Source organism: Octodon degus, unplaced genomic scaffold (genome assembly GCF_000260255.1).
Source record: "Octodon degus isolate 3935 unplaced genomic scaffold, OctDeg1.0 scaffold00138, whole genome shotgun sequence".
Taxonomy (NCBI): domain Eukaryota; kingdom Metazoa; phylum Chordata; class Mammalia; order Rodentia; family Octodontidae; genus Octodon; species Octodon degus.
Window position 1 is genome coordinate 2,713,131 of NW_004524714.1, and position 22,826 is coordinate 2,735,956.

General features: G+C 53.7%; 2 protein-coding genes across 8 annotated transcripts in view; both read right to left on the reverse strand.

The window, feature by feature from the left end:
• Positions 1–257: 257 nt before the first annotated feature.
• On the reverse strand, positions 258–9,009 carry Slc2a8 (solute carrier family 2 member 8). Of its 2 annotated transcripts, XM_023701697.1 has the most exons (10): positions 8,889–9,009; positions 8,653–8,812; positions 8,300–8,506; positions 7,093–7,192; positions 4,685–4,875; positions 3,660–3,809; positions 3,412–3,520; positions 2,752–2,925; positions 2,259–2,404; positions 258–1,228 (listed from the first exon to the last, which is right to left on the reverse strand). In XM_023701697.1, exons 1-10 carry the CDS (start codon positions 8,939–8,941, stop codon positions 1,094–1,096), a joined length of 1,425 nt encoding a protein of 474 aa, XP_023557465.1. In that variant the 5' UTR covers positions 8,942–9,009; the 3' UTR covers positions 258–1,093. The 2 variants fall into 2 exon arrangements, with proteins under 2 accessions (XP_023557465.1, XP_023557466.1); XM_023701698.1 differs by lacking the exon at positions 2,752–2,925.
• Positions 9,010–12,094: 3,085 nt separating this feature from the next.
• Garnl3 (GTPase activating Rap/RanGAP domain like 3) overlaps positions 12,095–22,826 on the reverse strand; it is a 148,716-nt gene continuing 137,984 nt past the window's right edge. For 3 of the 6 annotated variants that reach the window (XM_012517003.2, XM_004641553.2, XM_023701679.1), the window contains 6 exons: positions 21,259–21,366; positions 19,954–20,072; positions 17,796–17,934; positions 16,747–16,962; positions 14,121–14,247; positions 12,095–12,577 (listed from right to left, as the gene is read on the reverse strand). In XM_012517003.2, coding sequence (XP_012372457.2) covers positions 12,394–12,577; positions 14,121–14,247; positions 16,747–16,962; positions 17,796–17,934; positions 19,954–20,072; positions 21,259–21,366 — 893 coding nt within the window. In that variant the 3' untranslated portion in view covers positions 12,095–12,393. The remainder of the gene's footprint in view (positions 12,578–14,120; positions 14,248–16,746; positions 16,963–17,795; positions 17,935–19,953; positions 20,073–21,258; positions 21,367–22,826) is intronic. The other 3 variants (XM_023701676.1, XM_023701677.1, XM_023701678.1) reach the window with 1 other exon arrangement.

A 22,826-nucleotide genomic window follows, 5' to 3' on the forward strand; every position in this document is an offset into this window, starting at 1 on the left:
TAAATGATTCAATATTTATAAAGTGCTTAATTAAGGCAATATTTAGCAGATGGTTCGCTGCTATAAAAATAGCTCCTGTTAATAAATCTGGCTTGGTGAGATAGCTCAGTGGACTAAGCGCCTGCTTAGGCAAGTGCAGGGACAGGGGTTAGATCCCTGGCACCACAAGCCATGTTGGTCCTACCCCCGGGCTCACTGAGCTGGCCACCAAGACTGGGTGTGGTGGCACACACCTATAATCCCAGCACTGAAAACAGGAGGATCACTGAGTCTGAGCTGCATCGTGAGACCCTGTACCAAATACTTAAATTTTTTTCCCCTGAATTTCCTACAATAACAGACATGTTACTGACGTGACTAAAGTAATTTTTCCGGAGGTGTACCAAGAATTGAACTCAAGACCTCACACTTCTCAGGTAGGCGCTGTGCCACTGAGCTGAGTTCCAGGCTTCCAGAAAAGTAATTTGTAAAAGTCAAGGCTCCATTAAGTCAAGGAGACTTTACTTTTTCTTTTTTGAAAATTAACAGGCTTAATGGCTAAAGATTCAGAAAACTGAGCTTGAGAAAAGACCCGGACCTGCCTCGGAGCACCCGGGCTTGCACAGCCTCCGAGGCTCCCAGGGGAGGGCGCTCTGTGGGCGTGCGGGAACAGCCCTGCTCAGACTGCACTCAGAGGCCTACGTGACCTGGTTTCCAAGTGAAATCTTTATTCCCCAAGTTCCTTCCCAACAGTGCAGCCACTGCACGGAGAGCCTGCCGTGAGAGCTTCAGGTGGGTGTCCAGCACTCAGCTTCCAGAAGCTTCTCCACCAGGCAGCAGAAACCAGGACGCTGGCCTGCTCCTCTTTGGCCTCTTCACGAAGGAGACTGTGCAGCGGGCTGCCCTCAGCACTGCAGCGCTCCTCAGCCATGTTCTGAGTCTCCAGGGTGGCAGGATGGGCAGAGTCAGCCTAGAGGTCCAGCACATGGGGCACTGTGCCCAGATGCCCTGGGCTGGCACAGCCAGGGGCTCCAGGCTCAGGCGGAGGCCCAGGCCGCTCCATGTCCCCTGCCCCAGTCTGGCTGGGGGGCATCACACACAGAAAGGGCCATCATTAGCCTTCAAAGAGGGCTGTGATTTGTTCTAGAGTCTTTCCTTTGGTTTCGGGGACACAGAACCAAGTGAAGAGGACACTGCAGATGCAGAAGGCAGAGGCGAGCCAGAAGGTGCCATGGGGCCTGAGAGCCTCCTGCAGAGAGGGACAGAGAGTCTGCATGTGGCCATAGGGCAGGGGGTTCCCATGCCCCCCTCCATAGCACCCCCAACCTGCCCTGCCAGTGTCATGTCTATTGTGTCTCCACCAGGCTCATCAGAGGACAGGTCCCACCCCCATCCCCACTGGCTGCCTGGCCAAGCACCAGCCAAGGCATTCCTGTGTGTGGGGAGACCAAGGCTCATGTCAACAAAGTGACTGTCAAGTGACAACTGGCTCCTGCTCCTGGGACCCTGCCCCAGAGGCTTCTCTCATGGTGCCAAGGGGTGGGTGAGCTGCTGGATGTCCCTATGGGCAGAGGGCTCAGCCTCGGGAGCACCTGGCAATACTCTGGGCCCAGTGGCAGGCAAAGAGAGAGCAGTGGGCAGTCCTTGTGGTCAGAGAGGTGATCCTGCAGGTGCCAGACCAAGGGCCCTGCCCTCCCAGCTCCTCCTCTATGCACCTGAAGCACCTGCTGTGCCCTCCTGGATTTTCCTCCCACCGCAGCCCAGTGCCTGCCTGTGAAGGGACCCTGTCCACCCCAGCCCCTGCCAGCTGGACATACTGGGCGCCAGCAGCCCTGGTGGGAAGGCACCCTGTGCAGACTTGCACATCGGCCCTGGGACTGCCCCGCTGACCAGGAAGCAGCGGGACGGGCCCACACGGGGGCCATCCACCCCAGGAAGCAGAAATGACCAGCTGAGTCCATGTTGCTTAAGGTGCTGCTCCCGTCCTCTGCTTCCAGCCAAGGCTGGGGCAGAGTGGTTGTCACACAGCAAGATGGCGGCTGGGGCTCACTGGCTAGCAAGCAGGCTGTTGTGCCCCAGCGAGGAGACAGAAGAGCCCTGTAGGGTCACAGCCTAGGTTCCTCATCTGCCCTGGCCACTGGCCCCACTTCACCCTGTCAAGATGCTGGCATTTCAGGCCAATTGGGCCTCAGCAAGACCCATGCACGCGAGGCCATGAGTCTTTTGTAACAAGCGCTTCTCTGCTGACTGCCCGAGGGGGAGGCCATGGCCCCACTCACCATTAGGCTGCTGAACTCTTTCGTCACCAGAAAGGCCACGAACCAGTTGGTAAGGACACAGACGCCGGTCGCCACGCCCTTGACATGCAGAGGGAAGATCTCGGACATGAGCAGCCAGGGGATGGGCCCCCAGCCCAAGGCAAAGCCTGCAGAGCAAGACAATGTCAGGGGACCCGGCAATGCCCAGCGGGCCTGGGGTCCTGGACTCCTGGTCCCAGCAGCTTTCCTAGTGCTTTCCTGCTCGGAGGCACTGGAGGGCTGCTCACCTCCTAGGCACCAGGCTCTATCTCTGGGACAAGGACAGAAATGCGGTGGGGCTTGAGGAAAGAGACACAGAAAGGCTCGGTGCAGTGTCCTGCACAGGTCAGAACTATAAACCGAGAGCTGGGACCTTCAGGACAGAAGGGTGAGGCTAGGTAGAACCCACTGGTGCAGGGCTCAGGGACTGACAGGGACACTAGCCTTCACCCTGCCTCCTAGGGACTCCTCTCACCAGCGATGAACAGGCACATGCTGCCCACAGCTAGCCAGGCCAGTGCCATGCTGGTGTCCACAGGCTCCGCGGAGACGGGTGCCAAGAGGTCCACGTGGGAGGCGTTGCTGGAGCGGCCCTGGGTCAGCTTGAAGTAGGTGCCGAAGGCGCTAGTGCTGAACACCATGACCACCCCTGTGGGGAGTGTGGGGTGGGCACTGGAGTTTGGCCTGGGCACCTCGGAAAGAGGCAGTGCACTGTGGCCAGGGGATCCCAGACTGTGTGGCTTCCCCCACTCCGCCCTTGGCCTCAGCCACCTGGGGAAGCCTCTAGCACTAGCCTGAGGGAGCAGAAGCAGCAAGCACACCCTCCTCACGGGGACCAGGCTGAGGCTCATGTGATCCATGGGCAGACCATCTCCTGACCCATCCCATAGTCCTAAGACAGCTGCCGCTGTTCCCCCCACTATGGAGGGGGAAACGAGGATCAGAGAAGGCACTAGCCAAAAAGGAGCACAAGTTCCAAGTCACCCCACCCCACCTTCTCAGCTCTGTTCCTCCTGTGAGCTGGTGCCCTGACAGCCCTTCTTGCAAGTTTGATGAAGAAACACTGGCTGTCTTCGTGTTCCTTGGTGGCCCCTGGCATGGGGAACCCCGTGTAGGCTGAGCCCTCGCGTCTCACCTGACAAGGTCAGGAGCAGCCTCCGCCCTGCTCTGTCCATGATGGTGGCTGCTATGCCTGTGAACAGCACCTGGATGGTGCCCACGATGACAGAGGCCAGGCTGCTGTCCTGGGGGCACAGGGGCAGGGCTGCTCAGGGGCCACCCAGAGGGGACTAGCGTTCTCCACTTCTGTGCTGGGTGAGGAGCCCCTAAGCTCCAGGAAGGGGCCCCACCCCTGGATGAGGCAGGTTGGGCGAGGCCTCTTACCTTGAACTTGGCCTCCTCAAAAATGGTTTCTGCATAGAACATGACAGCGTTGATCCCAGACAGCTGCTGGAAGGCCATCAGTGAAACGCCGATGATGAAGGGCTTGTAGATGCCTGGCTGCCTCAGCAAGGCCAGCTGGAAGCCCTGCTCCCAGGGAGACAGCCGTCAGGGTCTCTCAGCCTCCCCAGGGTCCCTTTCTGAGCTTGTCCTAAAGCTCAGCGTAGGGACCTTGGTTTCCTGTCCCTGCCCACTAGGGCCTCAGGTATGCAGACAAACCCCGGGTATAAGGTGAGACTCCTTGTCCTCCCCTCTTCCTCTCCAAAGGTTCCAGCACCCGGGCAAAGAACAGTCTGTTCTCTGAGTCCCAGCCCCCTTCAGCACACCTAGGGCTCACCCTGGACCAGGCCCCAGCCAAGTCCCTCCCAAGGGCCTCTGTTTCGCATCTCAGCACCGCCACAGACATGTGCTGGACCCCAAGGTACAGAATAAACCAAGGCTCCACAGAGCCAGGGAGTGCAGCTTCTGACTGACTGAGTTTGGACTGACTCCACAACTCCATGATCTTGTGCTTTTTTCTTTTCTTTCTGAGATACGGTCTTGCTATGTAGTTCAGGCTGGCCTTGAACTTACTATGTAGTCCAGGCTAGCCTCAAACTCGAGGTGATCCTCCTGCCTTAGCCTCTTAGGCGCTGGGGTTGTAAGTGCAGGACCACGCCGGCCACCACCCGCATCTCCCTGTCCTACCATTCCCTGGTTAAGTCCAAGTTCTCCACACTGCATGTGGATGGCCCTTGCCCAGGGTGGGCTGTCTCTTCCCAAGACAGTGGGAATCAAGGTCGGGCCTTCCGGTATCCTCTGAAGCTAGGGCTCAATTAGGTGGGACTCCAGCCAGCCCTTCCTATTGGGACAGTACAGCATAGGTCTCCGCAGCCTGGCCCTCCTTGTAGCATGTGGCTTTGAGAGCAGGCCATGCCACCTGCCCCTGCCCCATCCCTCCCTGGCCCCCGGGCCCTCACCTGGTGCTCAGCCTGGATGGGGGGCTCTTCCCAGCCCTCATCTGAGCCCCACAGGAAGCGCACGGCAGCCCGGGCCTCCTGGGGCTTGTGCTGAGTCAGGAGGAAGTGCGGCGTCTCCGGCATGCAGCACATGAGCAGCAGCATGGAGGTCGGGGGCCCGCAGCCCAGCACGGCCAGCCAGCGCCACTCCAGGACCCAGCCTGCGGGCAGAGCCGGAGCTGGGAGAGCGGCCTGCCGCCGTCGCCCCCCAGGGCCTCAGCTGCGGCGGTGGGGCCCTCACTGTCTCCGCAGGTCGTCCCTCCGACTGTCGTTACCATTACTGCTCAGCACACAGACATCGTGGGCCAGCAGCTACAGCCACCGTGGCAACGGTGGTGGGCCATCACTATGTAATCAGTGACACAGTCCTGATCCACACTGTGGTGCTTTGGTCCACGACTGACTGCACAGACAACAGTGGTTTCCTAAGATCATAACGGAGCAGATGAAAAATTCCTACTGCGCTTGATGTGTCATAGCTACAGTAACACCGAGCCAAAATGCACTATATGTCTGTGGTGGCGTGGCGTGGACAAACTGGCAGCCCTGCTGGCCAGTTGTGTAACAGCCTAACACATACAATCATGTCTGATACGTAAGCCTCAATCATGATGAGAAATGATTACTATCGATTTACTGTAGAGTCTTGCTACTGAGTTTGGACTCATAATGACCCTCCTCTCAGTCTCCCCAGCACTGGGATTGCAGGTGTGCACCACCACGTCTGGTTCCCGCGGTACTGGGGATCGAACCCAGGTCCTTGTGCTTGCCAGGCAGGCTCTTAGGCTGCCGAACTAGCTCCCCAGCCCTGGCTACCCTCTTTTTAGCAATCATATTTTAGAGTGTGTAGTACTTATAAAAACATTGACTACTATACCTATAATCCCAACTACTTGGGAGGCTGAGGCAAGAGAATTTCAAGTTCAATGCCAGTCTGGGCAACTTATGAGACAATTTTAAAAGGGCCAGCAATACGTTTAGAGGTAGAGTGTTTTTATAGCATAGGGTTCAGTCCTAGTACTGCTAAATAAGTAAACAGTGTTTCCCTGTTACGCAGCACGTGACTTTAAGAAGCCTTGAGACAAAGGATGAGGAGTTGGTCTATGTTACCACAGTACTGACACAGAGCGACACAGCAGAGCTGTGAGAAGGGGAGGGCTGGGTGGGAGAGTAGATGTGCATATTTCTCACGCATGTGCAGCCCCTCTGGAGCCCACCCAGACCAGGACAGAGGCGGGGCATGTTTCCTAGGACACACTCTTCCCTCTGTGCCTGTTTCAATGTGTTATTGAAGAATAAAGGCTATGAAAGAGCTGGCAGATTCTAGTATCTTTAAATTTTTAAAATTTTTTAAAAAATTTTTATTTATGTGTGTGTGTATGTGTGTGTGTGTGTGTGGCCAGCTCAGCCCACCAGGGGGCAGGGCTGGCTGGCATGGGGTGCTGGGCGATTGAACCGCAGTCCCTGTGCTTTGCTAAGCTTGTTCTAAGTAGGTGCTTTAGACCACTGAGCCATCTCACCAGCCCTGGGTTCTAGTATCTTGATGATACAAGAAGAGAAACAAAAAGATGAGATACAGAATGATCTGTAATTTCAGGAAAGATTGAAAGAAAAGCCAGAGAGCTTCATGTCACCTCCTCTGAAAAGAAGGGGGCACAGCCCATCTGCCTGAGCCACACCGCCTGAGCCATTCTTGACAGTTGTCATCTGGGGCCTGCACTAGGCCCTTTTCCTATGTCACTCAGTCCACAACCCCACAGCCTTGCACTAGGCATGGTTCTCTTCAGTTGAAGACAAGGAAACTGAAACTCCCAGGTGCAGAGAGACTTGGCCAAGGTCACACAGCAGGTGGCAAAGGCCATCTCCAGGCTCAGGACTGCTGGGTGTGAAGCCCTCTTTTCACCTGTTCCTAGTAAGATCTTGGCAATTCCTGAAGTTTCCCCAGGCACCTCAGTTCTACCCCTGGGGCCCCAGGAACCGAGGCCTTTCACCTGGGACTTTGCTCTCCAGGGATCCATGGATGCTATCCTGTGGGAGACTCACTGGGCCCCTCCAGCTCCAGGGCTAAAGACTGCTGCGGTGTCCCTCACACCTCAGGAATCTGCTGTCTGCACAGTTAGGGACTGACCCAACCACTCAGCCCTCTCCACACCACCAAGTGGGCTTCTGGGAAGCCACGGACTCCTCCTCCAGCTCTTCCTGGTATGCAGTCACATGACCTACACATCCCAAGGTCTTAGGGTGTGCTCTGGTGCTTGGTACTTGGCCATCGCTGTGTGATCTCAGACAAGCCTGATACCTGTGAACCTCGGGTTCCACACCTATGAAATGGCCACATAACCATTAACAGGGACCAAACGAGACCATGCAAACCCTACCTGCCAGGTAGGCCAAGAGGATACCTATGACGACCATCAGCTGCACACAGGACCCGAGCAGTCCCCGGACTGCTGGATAGGCAATTTCAGAGATATAGACCTGCCGGCAATTAAGATAGGACTTTAGTGGGGTCCAAGTGTTCTTAAAACTGAAAGGCCTCAGCCTTTCTGAGCTGAGGAGTCTGCCCAGGGGTCCCCACTAACTGCCCCGCCTCATCAGCAGAGCCCTCCCAGGCTCCAAGACCAGGTGACCTGCGGTGGGTGATTAAAGGGACTAAGGGCAATGGGTGGGCACTGTGTGTGAGTGGAGGCACAGAGCTCCCAACACTCAACATGCAAGGATACCTGTGAGAAGTGTATACCCTGAGGAAGTGGTCTGGGGTGCTGCTCACACTTTGCCTTGATAACCAATTCCGGTAGCCATGCAGGCTGCTGTATGGTGAGATGCCCCTGTTGTGAAATGCAGGGACTCCCCACCTCAGCCAATGGGGGGGGCCACTAAGCCACCACACACAGGTCCAGGTTATTCCACACCTTATGCCCATAACTAAGACACGGATCTCCTTGGGAAGAAAAAACAAAAACAAACCAAAAATGCCAAAGGCAAAATTCACAGCCTTTTCCTCCTAGCAGATGTGGGTGAAATAAGAGATGGGCTGCCCCGGCAAGGACCCCAAAAGCTTCTTTTGACCTCCATCTGGGTGACAGTTGGGTGGGCAGTGGTCTATGCCTGTGGCCAGCAGCAGTTTGCTGATCACCAAACAATCCCAGATGCCAGGGTCCACGACCTTTCCCAGACCCTGCAAGGGCCAGAGGCCGTGTGTGCAATCCCTCAAAACCTCGCAGCCAGCCTTGTAACCAGCTGGGAGCAAGGCCACAGTCCCTAACAGCAGAATAAGCCAAGGGAGGTGGCTGTGAGGAGTGAAGGGGAACCCAAAGCCCCACCCCAGGGCCAAACCAGAATAGGATTTTCCTAACTATCCGGTGGTTGGTGACCTGGTAGGGTAGATTTAAACCTGAACACACCCTATGTAGAGCCAAAGTGGCATAGGGGGGCATTCGGGCTCACTAACTGTGGCCTCCGTCCGGGCAAACGTCTTTAACTTTCTGAGTTCAGTTTCTTCTGTAGAGCGGAGGTAACAACAGTGGCTCCTCCCGGGCGTGCTGACGGTAGGTACCCACAGATCCCAGCCCGTGAGACACTCACCGGGGCCACAAGCGAGGCGATGCCGCAGGCCACACCGGTGAGGAGGCGGCCCCCGAGCAGCATCCACACGTCCTGTGCCGCGGTGATGAGGGCAAAGCCGGTGACGAAGGGAGCGGTGCAGAGCAGGAGGCTGAGCTTGCGCCCAGCGCGGTCCACCAGCCAGCTGCCCAGCACACTCCCTGGGGCGGCGCCCAGGGTCACGAAGGCCTGGGTGGGGGCCACCGTGGGCTCAGGTACGGCTCGCGTCCGCCCCCCGCGTGGCCTCCGAGGGGTGGGGTTCCGGGTGGCGGGGAGTACGGGAAAAGGGCAGCAGGGCTCGGAGTCCCGGGACAGCGGCGGGAGACATGGCTCACCCCGAACCAGGAGGCGGCGTTGTCGTCGAGGTTCAGGGTAGGGGGCGCCGAGCGCCGCAGGCTCGGGATGGCTGGGGAGCTGTAGCCGAGCGCGAAGCCGAAGCTGAGGGGGCCCAGTGCCGCGGCGAAGGCGGCGAGGAAGAGACGGCCGCGGGGAGCGCTGTGGGGACAGGACTGAGCGTGAGCGGCGCCGCCGACGCGGAGCGGGAGGGCGAGGCGGGTCCCGTACAGCTCACCTGACGCCCGGCCTCAGGAGCAGCGGGGTCTCCTCAGGATCGTCTGGCGTCATGTCGGCGGCCAACGCTCAAGCCACCGGCCACGACGCCGGGAGTCGCCGCTGCTCCTGCCACCACCGCCTCCCGGGCCTCTTCGGGGGAGCCAGCCAATGAGCGGCGGGGGCGGTGCTCGGGCTTGATTGGAACCGCCTCCAGTGCACCAGCAGCCAATAGAAATGCAAAGAGGGAGTAGCGTAGCCGCTAGGACCCGCCCCATTCAAATTAGAGTAGACCAATGGAATCTCAGCGCCGGTTGGCGAGGCTCGCTTTGAACTGCCCGTAGGGCAGAAACGTCCAGGGCCTGGACTAGGCGGAGTTTGTGTCCCTCCCGACCGTCCAATTGGAGTGCGGTGCGAGTCTGCAGGCGGGGCCAGAACGGAAGTGCGCGGCCTAGGAGCGTGGAGGGCGGGGATTGCTTTTTCCCCAGAAGCCCTGCCTCTTACTCTAGCTCCAGCCAATGAGGCGGAAGCGGAACGAAGGCTGAGCATCTTCTGCCCGGGTCGCACCTGCAGTTTCTGCGCGGCTTATAAATGCTGTTTGCGGTCTGTGTCCTGAGCATCTGCCTGCCCCAGCTGTACCCGCCGAGAGCTGCAAGGCGGAAGGTCTCCAAGCCGACTGCCCTGGGCCACTTTCCCTCTTTTCTTCTGGGACGCGAGACGGGCCCGGAGCTTCCCCCGGAGAGCTCAGTGGAGGCGCAGCCCTGGCCCTGCCCGCTTCCCCCGCCTCTGTGCTCCCAGGCGGCGGATGGCGGCCACGCGCTGAGCGCTGGAGCATCTGGTGCTGAGGACCAGCATTAGGTGGGGTCCGTATCCCGCTGATTCCATATCTAACAAGGGACTGAGCATTATCTTCAGGAGAGTTTTGAACTTAAAAGAACAAACGCTGTGCGCTCACATGCTGACAGCAGCTTGACTCAGCAGTCACCTGACGGCACTAGAAGCCAGCATTTTTAATATTAACCACAAGACTACAGACTAGACAACTGTGCTTTCTTCTACACCCACTTGTGCTTGTCGTAAATTCTAACTGCAGCGCTTAACCATGGCTTTGTGATCATCTGGGCGCACCTTTGCCCTAGGCCTTCGGCCTTGCCCTGGCAAACTGCACCTCAACCTCTCACTGTAGAAGCTGTATGGAACCTGGCAGGTGCCATCTTTTGAGCCGGGGAACCCTGCAATCCTTTTGTCCCCTGGCTAGAGGTCTCCCCATGAATGTGCGCATATTGGTGTCAGAACAGCCTCCCAGCCCCCTTTCATAAGAAAAGCACCATCGGTCTGATAAGTAGGGTAGGGACCATTTTCTCCTAAGATCTGCGATTCTTGGCCAATCGTAGTAGCTTTAATGGTGCCCATTGGGAAGGATGCTCTAAGTAGCCTTTATTTATTTTTTCTATTTCAGCAAGAAACTTAGAATAAAAAAAAAAAAAAAAGCAAAATCACACATGTAAGCCAGGTGTATGGCACATACCTGTAATCCAAGAACTCTGGGAGGCTGAGGCAGAAGGATTGTACATTCTAGCCCAGCTTGGGCAATATTACTTAAACTCAAAATTAAGGTGGGGCGGGGGGTGGGGGAAGCAGCCTGTGTGTGGATGCAGCTGAGTGCAGAGGCCCTAGGTTCAGCCCCTAGTACTGGAAAAAAGGAGGAATAATCTGAATCCACAGAACTTGGTGGGATGGAGCTGTAGCATGTAGATGACTTTGTGCCCATGAGTGCAGAAGGCGTAACAAGTCCCCAAGAATGAAATGACAAATGCTGCAAAGAATGAGAAGTTTTGTTTAGTCCATCAGCAGCCCACCTGGTGCATCTAAGAGCGCTGTCCTTCCTGCACTAGTCTTATGCCAAGAAGGACCTGGGTGCCTGCAGCTGGCAGTGGCCAACTGAGCTGTCTGCCTTGCTGCGGTGTGCAAGGCCTGCGAAGAGGGAGGGCCCAAGCACATGCAGAACCTGCTGGGCCTCCACAACTCTCCTGAGCTGCAGTCACAGGGGACAAACTGGTGATAAAAGGTGAGCAGAGATACAAGAAGGAGGAAACTGCCTGAAGCCAAAGGTAAACTACTTTCTTTTCCCCCTACAAATTAGAAGTTTTCCAAATAATGTTAGTGAAACTGGATTCTCCCCTTTGATGTCTCCTGGCTGGAGGCTGGGATTTTACTGTTTTGTCCCCTGGCCACATTTATTCCTCTTTGCTTTGAGGAGGGAGCCAGGCAGGAGCTAGGGAGGGCAGGTTCCTGGGGAGGGGAAGGGTTTCTGTGAGAGGGACAGGCAGACCCACACTAGAGCAGGGCTCTGGTAACAGGGGTAACTGTTCCCTGGTTATGTGATCTCAGAGAAACAGTAAAGCCAGACAAAATAATCTTTCGACTTTGTCAAATGCCTCCACCTTAGTATTTCTTTCAAGATACACAAGGAGGCTAGATGTGGAGGCACACACCTTTGAGGGGCTGAGACAGGAGGACTGCCTTGAGTTTGAGGTCAGCATGGGCTATATAGAAATATGAGACAAAAGCCTAAAGTCCCAAGAGAGCAGGGAGCAACAAATAGAGCCCGAGGAGAACTACTGTCTCACTTGTAAATCCCGGAAAGCTGGGATTCAAGGCTGCAGATAGCAGCTTCTCCTGCTGGGCCTGTTCTCTGATCCCTTGCTTGGGATGTTATCAGCTAGCATTTGGGTAAACCTAGTGTTAGGCAAATGGTGGACGTCCATAGAGAAAGGAGTCTGTGTTCACCCAAGTAATGACGCACATTCCATAGCCTGCCTGTAACCCTCAGTAAATGTGAGATGCTTCTGAGGCTCTCGGCTCACTTCGAGAAAGACTAATCTCAGTGAGACCTCTGAAGCTATATTCATTGGGTCTTCTCGTCGTTTCTTTCGGCACCGACTCATAACATACAATGGGGCTATAAGGAGACTGTCATAAAACAGAACAAAGCCACCCAGTGAGTCAGTGGGGAGCTTCTGCAATCTACCTCAGAATGTGGTATGCCCAAGTCTGCAGCAGGTACAGCTGGTTCCAGTCACAGTGAACTCAAGTGGGCAATAGTGCAGAAAGAAAACTGATTTATCATTAAAAAACAATGGCTTTTCTTTATAAAAGAAACACACTGTGTAACATAAAACTATAATGAAAATAATTTCCAAGTATATAAAATGTAAGAGAAAGTTACAGTAAGTAAGAATGAACATTTTTGATTTATTCAAAGTTTCAGTCTAAAACCTCAATGAAATCTAACACCTTTATTACAAGGGGATTGAGGGTTTCTGGATGGAAAGAAACAAAGGTCAAGGAGGACGGCACCGGACACTGGAGAGAGACCCAAACTGGCCGAGGGTGCGGAAGGTTTGGTCCAATCGATTTCTGACAGGCAGGAAGCCGAATGTTGTTGAGAAATGACGGTAGAACTATTTACAGGGTATAAACCTCCATATGAAAACTAAAGGTGGCAAATGAGACTTGGGCTCTATTTACTTCAAGTCAATAACGTCTTCGTCAGAGGAAGCTATGAGCTGAAACAGGCTGCTGCCCGAGGCCGACACTGGGCTGCCCTCTCTGTCGGCCACAGGGTCCTGCTCGGAGCTCAGCGAGTGCTGACAGCCCTCGGGCTTGGCTTCGGAGGCAGAAGGACTTTCCAAGGAGCCAGATGGGATCCTGGGAGAGAAAAGTCACAGTCAGGGGTCCCATGAGAACATGGGACTGGGCTCTACTGAGGGCTGCTGCTCAGCGGCTCACAGTTGTCCCCTGGCCTCTACCTGTGGTGTGGACAGCAGGTGCAGGGGTTCCCACACTCATTCTTTGGCTGCAGTTAGACAGCCAGAGCTCATGGGCTTCTGGGAGGGCTTAGGCCTGGTGAGGCACACAGAAGGGGTTCCGGAGGCATTATTTAGCCTTCTGAAGTGTAAATCTACCTAGGCCCAAGGCTAATGCTAATGCTAAGCTCCTGCCACAGCTAAGGCTCAGGCCTGGCCCTGCTGACCCCTCCAGCCTCCCAGGTTACCCCTTTCCCTCACTTTCTCCAGCTCCTCAGAACTCTCTTACTAGCTGCTTAGTTAATTGGACCAAAATTGGTCTCACTTCTCGGGTGTTCATGATTTGAGGAAGCCCACTAGGGCCTGCGCTGGCAACCTGACCACACGCTGTCCCTGTGCTCAGTGGTCCGCTTGTCCTCTCTCGCTTCTCTGGCCACACCGCATGAGGCCCTGTGGCCATTGGAACCATTTCCTTTTTTTGGGGGGGGGGTACCGTACCAGGGATTGAACTCAGGACCCTGCCCTTACCAGACAGGCGCTTATTCTACTGAGCTGTCTCTCTGGCCCCCCGGAGCCATTTCCTTAGCTGATCATTCGCTCTGCACCTTGGTCCCTGTCAAGGCAGACCTTTTACCTGCCACCTGGCACTTCTGAAATTTTTTTCTAGTCCTTGTCACTATTTGAAGTAACTTGCTCATCTGTTACAAGTTTACTGTCTGCTTTCCCACACTAGAATATAAAGCTGAGGGATGGGGCTGTCACCCCGTACCTTTCTAGCCAGGCTCACTGAGAAGCTGCTTGGCCAGCCTGATGTTTTTGATCTGCCTCGCCCAGGTATGGGGTAAACGGCTCTCTCTGCTCTGCAGTATCACCTGCCCCCTAGGTGAGTGCCTGCTCAGCTCCAGGGGGCCTTGTGCACAGCCCTAAGTGCCCCTGAAGGCACCAGAGGGACCCGGTCATCTCGGGACCCAACACTCAGCCCAGCACTGGATCCTTTGTGATTGTGTGATGAGCCAACGAAGCTTGCATGTGTGCTTGGGATCCTCCCCAGGGGCGCACCGACGCAGCAGAAACCTGGGTGAATTGGTGGTTTTTGTGGTGCTGACCTCCCCTTGGAAGCCTTGCCCTGCTTTGGGCACTGTCCAGTTCCCTGCACTTCTCCTGAGCAGCCTCGTTTTCACACCCATCTGGAGAGCTAAAAAAGGCTCCAAATACTGTTATTGTATTCTTTTATTTTTGTGGTTCTGTCCATGGAACGCAGGGCCCTGCATATGCCTGCTTCACGTACTGCTGCGAGGGCGTGTCTGGCTGCTAGCAGCCCTGCTGTGTGCCTGGCAGCTGTGCCCTCTGGGAATCGGAGAGCAGCTGGGTGTGGAATGTGAGCTGTGGCTGCGCTGTGCTGTGACCCACGGGGCCACATCCCAGATGGGGGCTCCTCTCCTTACCTATCACTGCTAGTGGATCTCATTGTCCCTGGCTTGGAGCCTCCTGGGGTTTCTTCTAACCGCCTCCGGGCTTTTGATTTGACTTTTGGCGTTCCTTCTGACCTGGGTCCACTTTCATCCGAGAGGCCTGGATGACGGGAGAATCATAGGTTTCAGCGTTGTAACTCTGGGGCTGCCACACCACAGAAAGACCTTTTTGTTCTTGGTTAAGTAACTGCTGTCTTATTGGGTCAGAATCGGGAAGAAAACTGATAGAAAATACTCCTTCCTGGGAGGTTGGGGCAGGAGGACCATGAGTTAGTTAGGGTTGCAGCTGGGCAACACTGTGAGCCCCCATCTCAAAAAATAGGAAACAAAACTTCAAATAACTGGTTTCCTGTTAGTGGAAGAGTTTTCCCCTTTGTAACTGTAAAGTATAAACGCGTTGCAAAAACCAGAACAGCCCAGAGACTCAGAAGAGCCTGCTGGAGGAGATCAAGCTTGAAGCATCCTGCAGCCGGTGCCTCCCTTCTCTAACCCAGACTTGGTTTCTGCGAAGCACAGTGATCAGCAGTCAGGCTCTCAGGGAACAACAGTTAAATATAGCAACAGACAGATGTTACGATCACAGTGAAACCAACCGAGTTTGTGGTGTCAGAGCGCCCCTCCCCCGCCAAGTGTCCCAAGTGCCCTCCATCTTCAGTAAACGATACTGTGGAGCAGGATGTGCTGAAGCCAGCTGTCCTGGTAGCTTATGCCATGTAGACCCCAGTTGAAGCTTTCAAACCACATCTTGCTGGGTTGAACCAGCGGTGGCGGTACCTGCATGAGTGACCTCTGCCGCCTGTGGGGGAGTCACGTAGGTACCACAGGTGGCGTAAGCTGGTAGGAACATAGTGCGTTCAAACTGAAGGTGCCCAGCAGTGAGACCTAAAGATTATGGGTCCACTGGGAATGGGTTAATGTCACTTCCATTCCTTATTTTGCCTTTAAAAAATATTTATTTACTTGGTACAGGGTCTTACTACGCAGCTCAGACTCTAATGAGCCTCCTGTCTCAACCTCCCCAGCGCTGGGATTTGTACAGGTGTGCACCACCATGCCTGGTTCTGGTGGTCAGCACAGCGGCACAGCATGCGGTACCAGAGATCGAACCCGGGTCCTTGTTCTTGCCAGGCAGCTGCTTAGACCACCAAGCTATCTCCCCAGCCTGTTTCTTTTGAGACAGGGTCTCACTATGTAGCCCAGGCTGGCCTCAAACTCAGGGTGATCCTCCTGTGGCAGCCTCTCCAGTGCTGGGAGTACAGGTATGTGCTTGTTATGCTTTGTGTCTCGATGGCCCCAAAGGCCTCATGCAGGCATAGGTGAGGCTTTTTCAGGGCGGCTGGATCTAGAGTGTGTGATGCTGGGATTAAGGGTGGGGGACTAAACCAGTCTGACTGGGTGGCACCTGCCCCAGCCCCTACAGCCTAGATGGAATATAGAAGCGCAGAAAGAAGCTGCTCAGGTAGGTCCCTTTCTCGCTCTTGGCTGTCTGCCGGGGACCATTTCTCCTCTGTGATGCCACCTGCCAGGCCACCCTGCCTTGGAGCCAGCCGACTATGAACTCGAGCCTCTAAAAACTCTGAGCCAAATAAAGCTTTTCTCCTTAACTTTGTGTGTAGGGTATTCTGTCTCAGCACTGAGAAAAGGAACTCAGACAGTGTCACCATGCCAGGCCATTCTTTCTGTTTCCACAAATCTGAACACAAGGCCATGTATCAGTCCAGCCCTCTGCCGGTGATCACGAGGTGTCCTGCTTCTCGGGCTGGCCTCCAGTCTACAGACTGAGAGGCGGCCACAGCCAATACCTGGGACCTGCACGGCCCTACAAACCCGCCCCGCACCAAGGAACCTTGAGAAGTGCTAAGTGCGTTCCCACTTTTTCAGTGAGGAGAATGAAATATTGGAGAGCTACAGGCTGTAAACACCTTGCTGATACTTTTCTAGGGTATCATACTTTAATTTTTAAGAATTATATCACAGTAAGTAGTATTTGATAAAAGTCTGTTTTCCAGGGCCGGGGAATTAGTTCAGTAGAATAAGTTCTTGCCTGGCAAGTGCAGGGTCCTGAGTTCAATGCCCAGTACCGCAAAAAAAAAAAAAAAAAAAAAAAAAAAAGTTTTCCCTTTTTATATGGATTAGGCAGTTTTCTATACTGATAAATATACATCAACGTTATTCTTGGTGAAACAATGAAGTAATATTCCTGGTATAGACATATTATGGTTTATTGACATAAGTCATTTCTTAAAGAGATAGTTTCTTTCCTTTTTTTTTTTTCTTGTGAGGAACTGGGGATTGAACTCAGGCCCTTGTGCTTGCCAGGCAAGCACTTATTCTACTGAGCCATCTTCCCGGCTCTGCCAGTTTCTTTTTTAACTTGTTTTTATTGTGTTTTTTTTTTTTTTTCCCAGTGTAGCCAGGTCGGCATGGAATTCCGTGTGTGTCTCTAGTTGGCCTTGAACTTGAGCTCCTCCTGCCTTACCTTTCAGAGTATACCATCATGCTCTGTCACACTCATGGATTTTGAGGGCTGTTAATATCCCAGACAGGGCCGGCTGGTCTGTTTACAAACAGTGAATACTCAAACATTGAAAGCCATTACCTAGCAGTTCCCTGCGGGTCCTGCTTGCTATTTCCTTAATCTCCATGCGAGACAGGGACAAGGAATGAGTGACAGGAATGGCAGCGATGCCCAGGCCGATGGCAGTGGGTGGGGTGATGACCTTGGAGGCTAAGGGTGATTTCAGAGGTCGCTCGATGCTTCTGCCGACCAGGTTTCTAAGTGGAATCTTGTACAGATTTTTTGACTGAATTTCACCTGAAATATGATTCAGAAATGAACATGAGAACTTTGGGTTCATGTTATTTACAATAAAATAATTTCTTGGTCCTCAATATAGTTAGTGTGAAGGCAGGCTTTATGTCAGATCCGGAATTCCCCTGTCATAAAATGATGGTGCCTGATGGCTTTGTGTTTGTTTGGGGCATCGTTTTCATGTGCACTCACTGCTGCTTGTGTTTTCAGAGGAACATAGGCCAGACTAGAGAAGCAGCAAGCTGCCCCGTGGGAGGGCCTTGGGCTTAGCTGAACAGCGAGCGAGAAGGATGACCGATGTGGTGGGAAGTTACAGGGAAAGCGCTGTGTTCACAGCCATGCAGGGACCGCAGCAGCGGCCTCCGGGGTTTATGGGCAAAGCTGGGCCCATAGACAGACTGTGAGCTGAGTGATGCTGTGGCCTCGTGACGGCTTCTAGCTGTGAAAGCCACCGTTGCAGACATCCCGAAGGAGACAGCGGATGCTGCAAGCTGGACACTGTGGAGCTCTTAATCCCCCTCTCCTCATGGAAATGCTTTTTTTTTCATAATGGGAATTTTTAAAATAATAAGTTTCTTAAGGATGCAGCCACTGCATTCCAACTGCAAAGTTTGCTTCCTTTTGCCATGCTGAGGGTGGAACTCAGGGCGTCACTCATGCTAGGCAAATACTCTACTGCTGAGCCACATGCCCAGCCCTGCAAGTTTTATTTTGTTTAAATGGCTCTGAATAGTAACTTCTTCAGGCGGTAGCTGCAGGTAGCTATTTGACAAGGGCCTAGAGAAATTGGCATGGATTAAAACATCTGTTCATAAGATAGTAAAGTGAGAGCTCACCTTCCCCCAGGGAAGAAGGAAACACAGGCGTCTCTCGGCCTGGGGGCGTCTGTGGAGAGCTGTGGGCACTGGGTCCCTGGGAGCTGCCTCCGGAAGAGCCCTCGTGCACAGCCGCAGCGGCTGTGAAGTAGATGTCCGACTGGAAGGGAAGAGGGGGCACACTCAGTGCCGGGCTGCTGCGCCTTGGACCCCCCTGCTACCTCCGCCTCACCTCCACCCAGTGCCCAGGCTCTGCCGCCAGCTCCTGACATCCTTGGGGCATAGGTGCAGTGCTGGGTGCCCACCCAGAGGAAAGCCTGCTGTGCCCTGGACCCCTCTGGAGGGCTCAGTTCTCTGCCATTTTTCTTTATCCATGTGCTGACTGGAGTAGGAAGAAGTTAGTGTCTCAGACTTCTGTAAACATAGCCCATCTTGCTCAGATTGTCTCAGGCCTCCCCCGGGACTGGATCTGGAGGGGCCTTGGGCTCAGTTGGGTCTGTTCTGCAGGGGCAGTGGGTCTCACTCATTCCCTGATCTAGTCAGTCATGCTGGCTTTGAGAGGTGCTGGCTGTGACTCCTGAGAGCTGCCTTTCAGGAATTTTGGAGGCCAGCTCGTAAACACAGCCACTATTAAAAGTTATGCAAACTTAAGGAGTTAAGAGCAAAGGTGCTCAGTAGCAATATCAAATGCAATCGCTCCTAATTACTGGACCACATTTACTGTTATCCATGCTCTTGTGACATCGTTAGTGACAGCATGGTACGAATACCGCCCAGCTCTTTCCAACCCCACAGTCGGGGGTGCCACACCTGAAGCTGGAAATCAGTCACAGTGGAACCATCTACACCACAGAAACCAGCAAGGGCTACACATCAGAGCTTATGATTGTCTAGACCTACAACCACAGAAACAATGTTAACAACGAACATTAAATTTGAAAGTCTGTTGAGCTGGGCATGGTGGCACCTGCCTGCAATCCCAGTACTCTAGGATGCTGACACAGGAGGATTGCAAGTTTGAGCTCAGCCTGAGCAACTCAGCGACTGTGAGGCTCTGTCTTAAGAATATGAGATAAAGACAGTCAAGATGCACACAGCTGGTGGGAAGAGACTGGGCTCACCTCCCAGGAACACATGCATGCACACGCGCACGCTGCATGCCACCATGCACACAGCTGGAACTCAAAAAGTTTTGGGTTAATGACTATGACTGGTTTCTGGATGAGAAATAGTTTAATTGTTGATGATGTCAATTTCTTGGTAATAAACTTATTGGAGGAATGAGTCAATAGAAGAACAAGTATTAACTGAAAAATCATGGTTGAATTGCAACTATAGGTTGCGATTAACAGGGAAGATTAATGAAAATATTTTGTGAGAACCAACTGGCTGTGGATTTCAGGATAAAGAGCACTGCACATTTTATTCTTCACAAATGGAAAGCTTTTTCATCATTGAGATTTACAATCAACTAACACATATACTTGTAGTCCACACACACACACCCCTCCTGGGGTACTGGGGGTTAAGCGCTGCAGCACCCACTGGTGGTGTCCTTGAGGGAGACAGCCTGGCGTTACTTCCACAACTGTCAGGGTGAGAGGGGGCAGCCCCTCCAGCAGCTGCCTTCTAAGTGTGGTCAACACCCCAGGGCACTGGCCCATCTGGCAGGACCTGGGGGGCCTTTGTGGCTGTGCCAGTGATGGGGGCACCTGGGGGTGTCACAGGTGGTCCTGCAGCCTGAGGTGTTGTTCAGCACCTATATTATTAGACAGGGGTTAAAGGATGAGCCGTCCTTCACAGGCACAACTCCAGCGGAGGCTATGGAGGGGCCTGGGAAGAAAGGGCTGTGCAAACTCCTTTTCTAGCCTTGGAGGGGCCGTCAAGGCCACAGAATCACCTGCCCAGTCTCAGGGGCGGGGTGTGTGGGTGGATTTCTCCTTCTGGTTGGGTGCTTCCCAATGGCCATCAGCACCCAATAGCTCCATTCACAAAGCCAAGGAGCCTTTTGAAGCCTGAGGAGGCCAAAGGCAAAAACCCGACCCACCAGCCTGTTCCCAGCATCTCCACCTAATCTGTGACACCCGCAGTGCATCCCCATTAGCCTGAGCTGATGAGCAGTGGCTCCTGGCCTCCCCCGAAGCCCCTCCTGCCGACATGTGGTGAGGGGCCTACTCACTCTGGAGGCTACCAGCTGCAGCTGCGGCACGATGGCTGTGTGGACCAGGTTCCCGTTTACCACCAGGCGGATCTCCATGGAGTCGGGAGTGAAGGCCAGCAAGTACGGGAAGGCGCACACTGCAATCAACCGGGCTGTGACTCTCTTATCTCCCCAGTCCTCCACATGGGCAGGCCCCACAGGCAGAGGTGGCCTTTGCTCCTAGACGGCTGCCCTTACCTGCCAGAGCTCTGCCTCCTAGGTGCTGTCGCCATTTCCCCTAGAAGCCCCATTACTGGCCTCCCAGCCCCTCTCCTGCCAGGGCCCCTCAGGATGTTCTCCCTGTCCCTCGTGCTTCCCCGGCACAGGCCATCATGCCTGGAAAACTTTCCCCGTCTCCTGCCTTCAAGGCCCACCCACGTGTCCCTAGCACTTAGTCACCTGTCTGTGCTCCTCTGTGTCCAGGTCTTAGTTCAGTGTTCTTCAGTGTCCCTTGGGTTCGATGGGTTTGTTCTTTGCCAAAGCTCAGCTTTTCTCTGTGTAATGGTCACTACGACATGCTGGGACCGAACCTCTGGCCTTCTGAATGCCCCCTGCAGCTGGCCCTCTCCTTTACGGTCCCTCCACTTTGCCCTCCCTCTACTCTCCTGTGACTCAGTCTGCCAGATCCATGCCCTGGCCTCTGTTCTCAGATGATCTCCAGTGATGTGGCTGAAGGCCTGGAAGTGACTTTCTACTCTGCTTTCGTCTGACTGCATCTCATCCGTCATCACAGCCTGCCCTGTCAGTCTTGTATCATGGAGTGGCCCATCTGTAGTACTATAGCATAGGCCTCTTAGCAGAGGTTAAAACAGACAACTGCACCATCTTGGCTTACATCTGACTCCCAAGAGGCAACGCCCACTTGTGGGTCTGGAGCCACAGAACAGAGCACCACGGATGCTGTCCTGGAATTTCAGGGGCAAAGTTTAAGTCTCTGTGGCTCCTGACTTTAAGGTTTCAAGATAATGCAAGGCTTTAAGGTTTCAAGATAATGCAAGGAAGGCCTGGAAACAGTGGGCCTCTCGCCCGAGTCAGCAAGCTGGGGCTGGAGAGCTCACCCTCTAGTTTTAAGCAAAGAAAGTGAGGCCCAGAAGGAACACTGGACAAGAGTCCCAAAAGGAAAACCAGAAAAGAAAGTACAGTACAGCCCTGAAGGAGAAAAGACGCCCTTGGGGAAGCTCACACCACGCGGTTTGGGGCAGCTGCTCTAACCGCGGGCGCTCACAGGATGGGCAGTTTAGAGCCATCGAGCAGGGGGACGGTCCCTCTGCTGGTTTTGCTTACCGATTGCATAAGGAGCCTGGTTCCAACAGAACTGGAAGTCTGATGCGGAGGGTTGAACCAAAAAAGAGCCACCATTGAACGGACAGACCTTTTTATAGATGCAACTGTCTGCAACACAAACAGCAATTCATTTTGTTAGTGTCAACTCCTAGGTCACTGTAGCTAGCCAACGGAAAGCAGGTGGCTTAGAGCAGCATCCTCTCCGAGTTCCGATCCACAGCCAGGGCGCCTGGAGGCTACCGCCTTGGGCGGGAGGTGGCAGAGCTGGGATAATGCCGCTGCTGCACACATAGGAGCTGCCGCGTGCAAAGAATCTTCTGTGTGCCAAGCACCGAGCTTAAGCACTGCTCCATTTAATGGCTACAACTTTACTCACTGGGTGCTGCTACCATGCTCACGTGAGCAGTGAGACGAGGTGAGCTGGCCTGTCTGGAGTCTCACAGGTCTACCAGGGGAGGCGGGAGATGAACCCAGGTCTGCCACGTGGCAGAGCCTGCCTGCTTCGCTCCTGTGCTTTCCTGTCTTTCCCGCTCCTGGAAGATCCAGGAGGGATACTTGCTGGCACGCTTGTTTGGGAGGCCCTGCAAGCTGGGCCTCACTTTGAGCCGCACAGGCCAAAGGTAGTGGGTCTGGAATACTCTCCCCCTGCCCCCATTTTACTATGAGAACTGCAAGCACTTGATCAAGCTTGGCAAATTAAATTACCTTGTTCCTGGCCAGTTCTAAACTCTGAGTGTAAAGTCAGTTGGGCTCAGATCCTCTTAGTCTGAATAGAAGAAAGCGCCCCTTTATGACAGAAGCCCATGTTTAGCCTACAATTTTATTTCAAAATTAACTAATTAATTTATAATCAGGATCTCAGCATGTTCAGTTTTTCCTTGAACTTACTATCTAGTCCAGACTGGCTTCAAACTTGTGATCTTCCTGCCTCACCCTCCTGAGTGCTGGGATTATAGGTATGTGTCATCACACTAGATTCTTAAATTATTAAAAAAAACCCTGGCTTTATGGGTAATTTATAAATCATAAATTCAACCATTTAAAGTAGCCAATTCAGTGGATTATAGAGTTTTACACCACTACCACATGGAATTTAAACCATCTCTCTGGTCCTCCTGGCTGCAGGTAACTACGTATCTACTTTCTGTCACCATAGATCTGCCTTTGCTGGCCAGATGATAAACGCAGCCTCACAGAGTGTGTGGCTTCATGAATCTGCTGGCGCTGAGCAGTGTTCTGAGGCTTGTTCAAGGGTAAGAGGATAATTCCTTCTTATGGTGACTAGTCATCCATTCAGTGGTGATCCCAGCACTCTGATAGGCTGAGGCAGGAGAATCGCAAGTTGGAGCCCAGTCAGGACAGCTCTGCAAGACTTAGTCTCAAAATAAAAATAAAAATAGCAGTGGATGTGGCTTAGGGCAAAGGCCCTGGACCAGTACCCATAGGAACAGACCACAATTTGGGCAAAAAGGTGCTGTAAACATCCCTGTGGAAGTCTGGGTCCACATGTGTCTCACTTTTTTTTTTAAGATAGGCTCTCACTATGTAGCCCAGCCTGGCCTTGAACT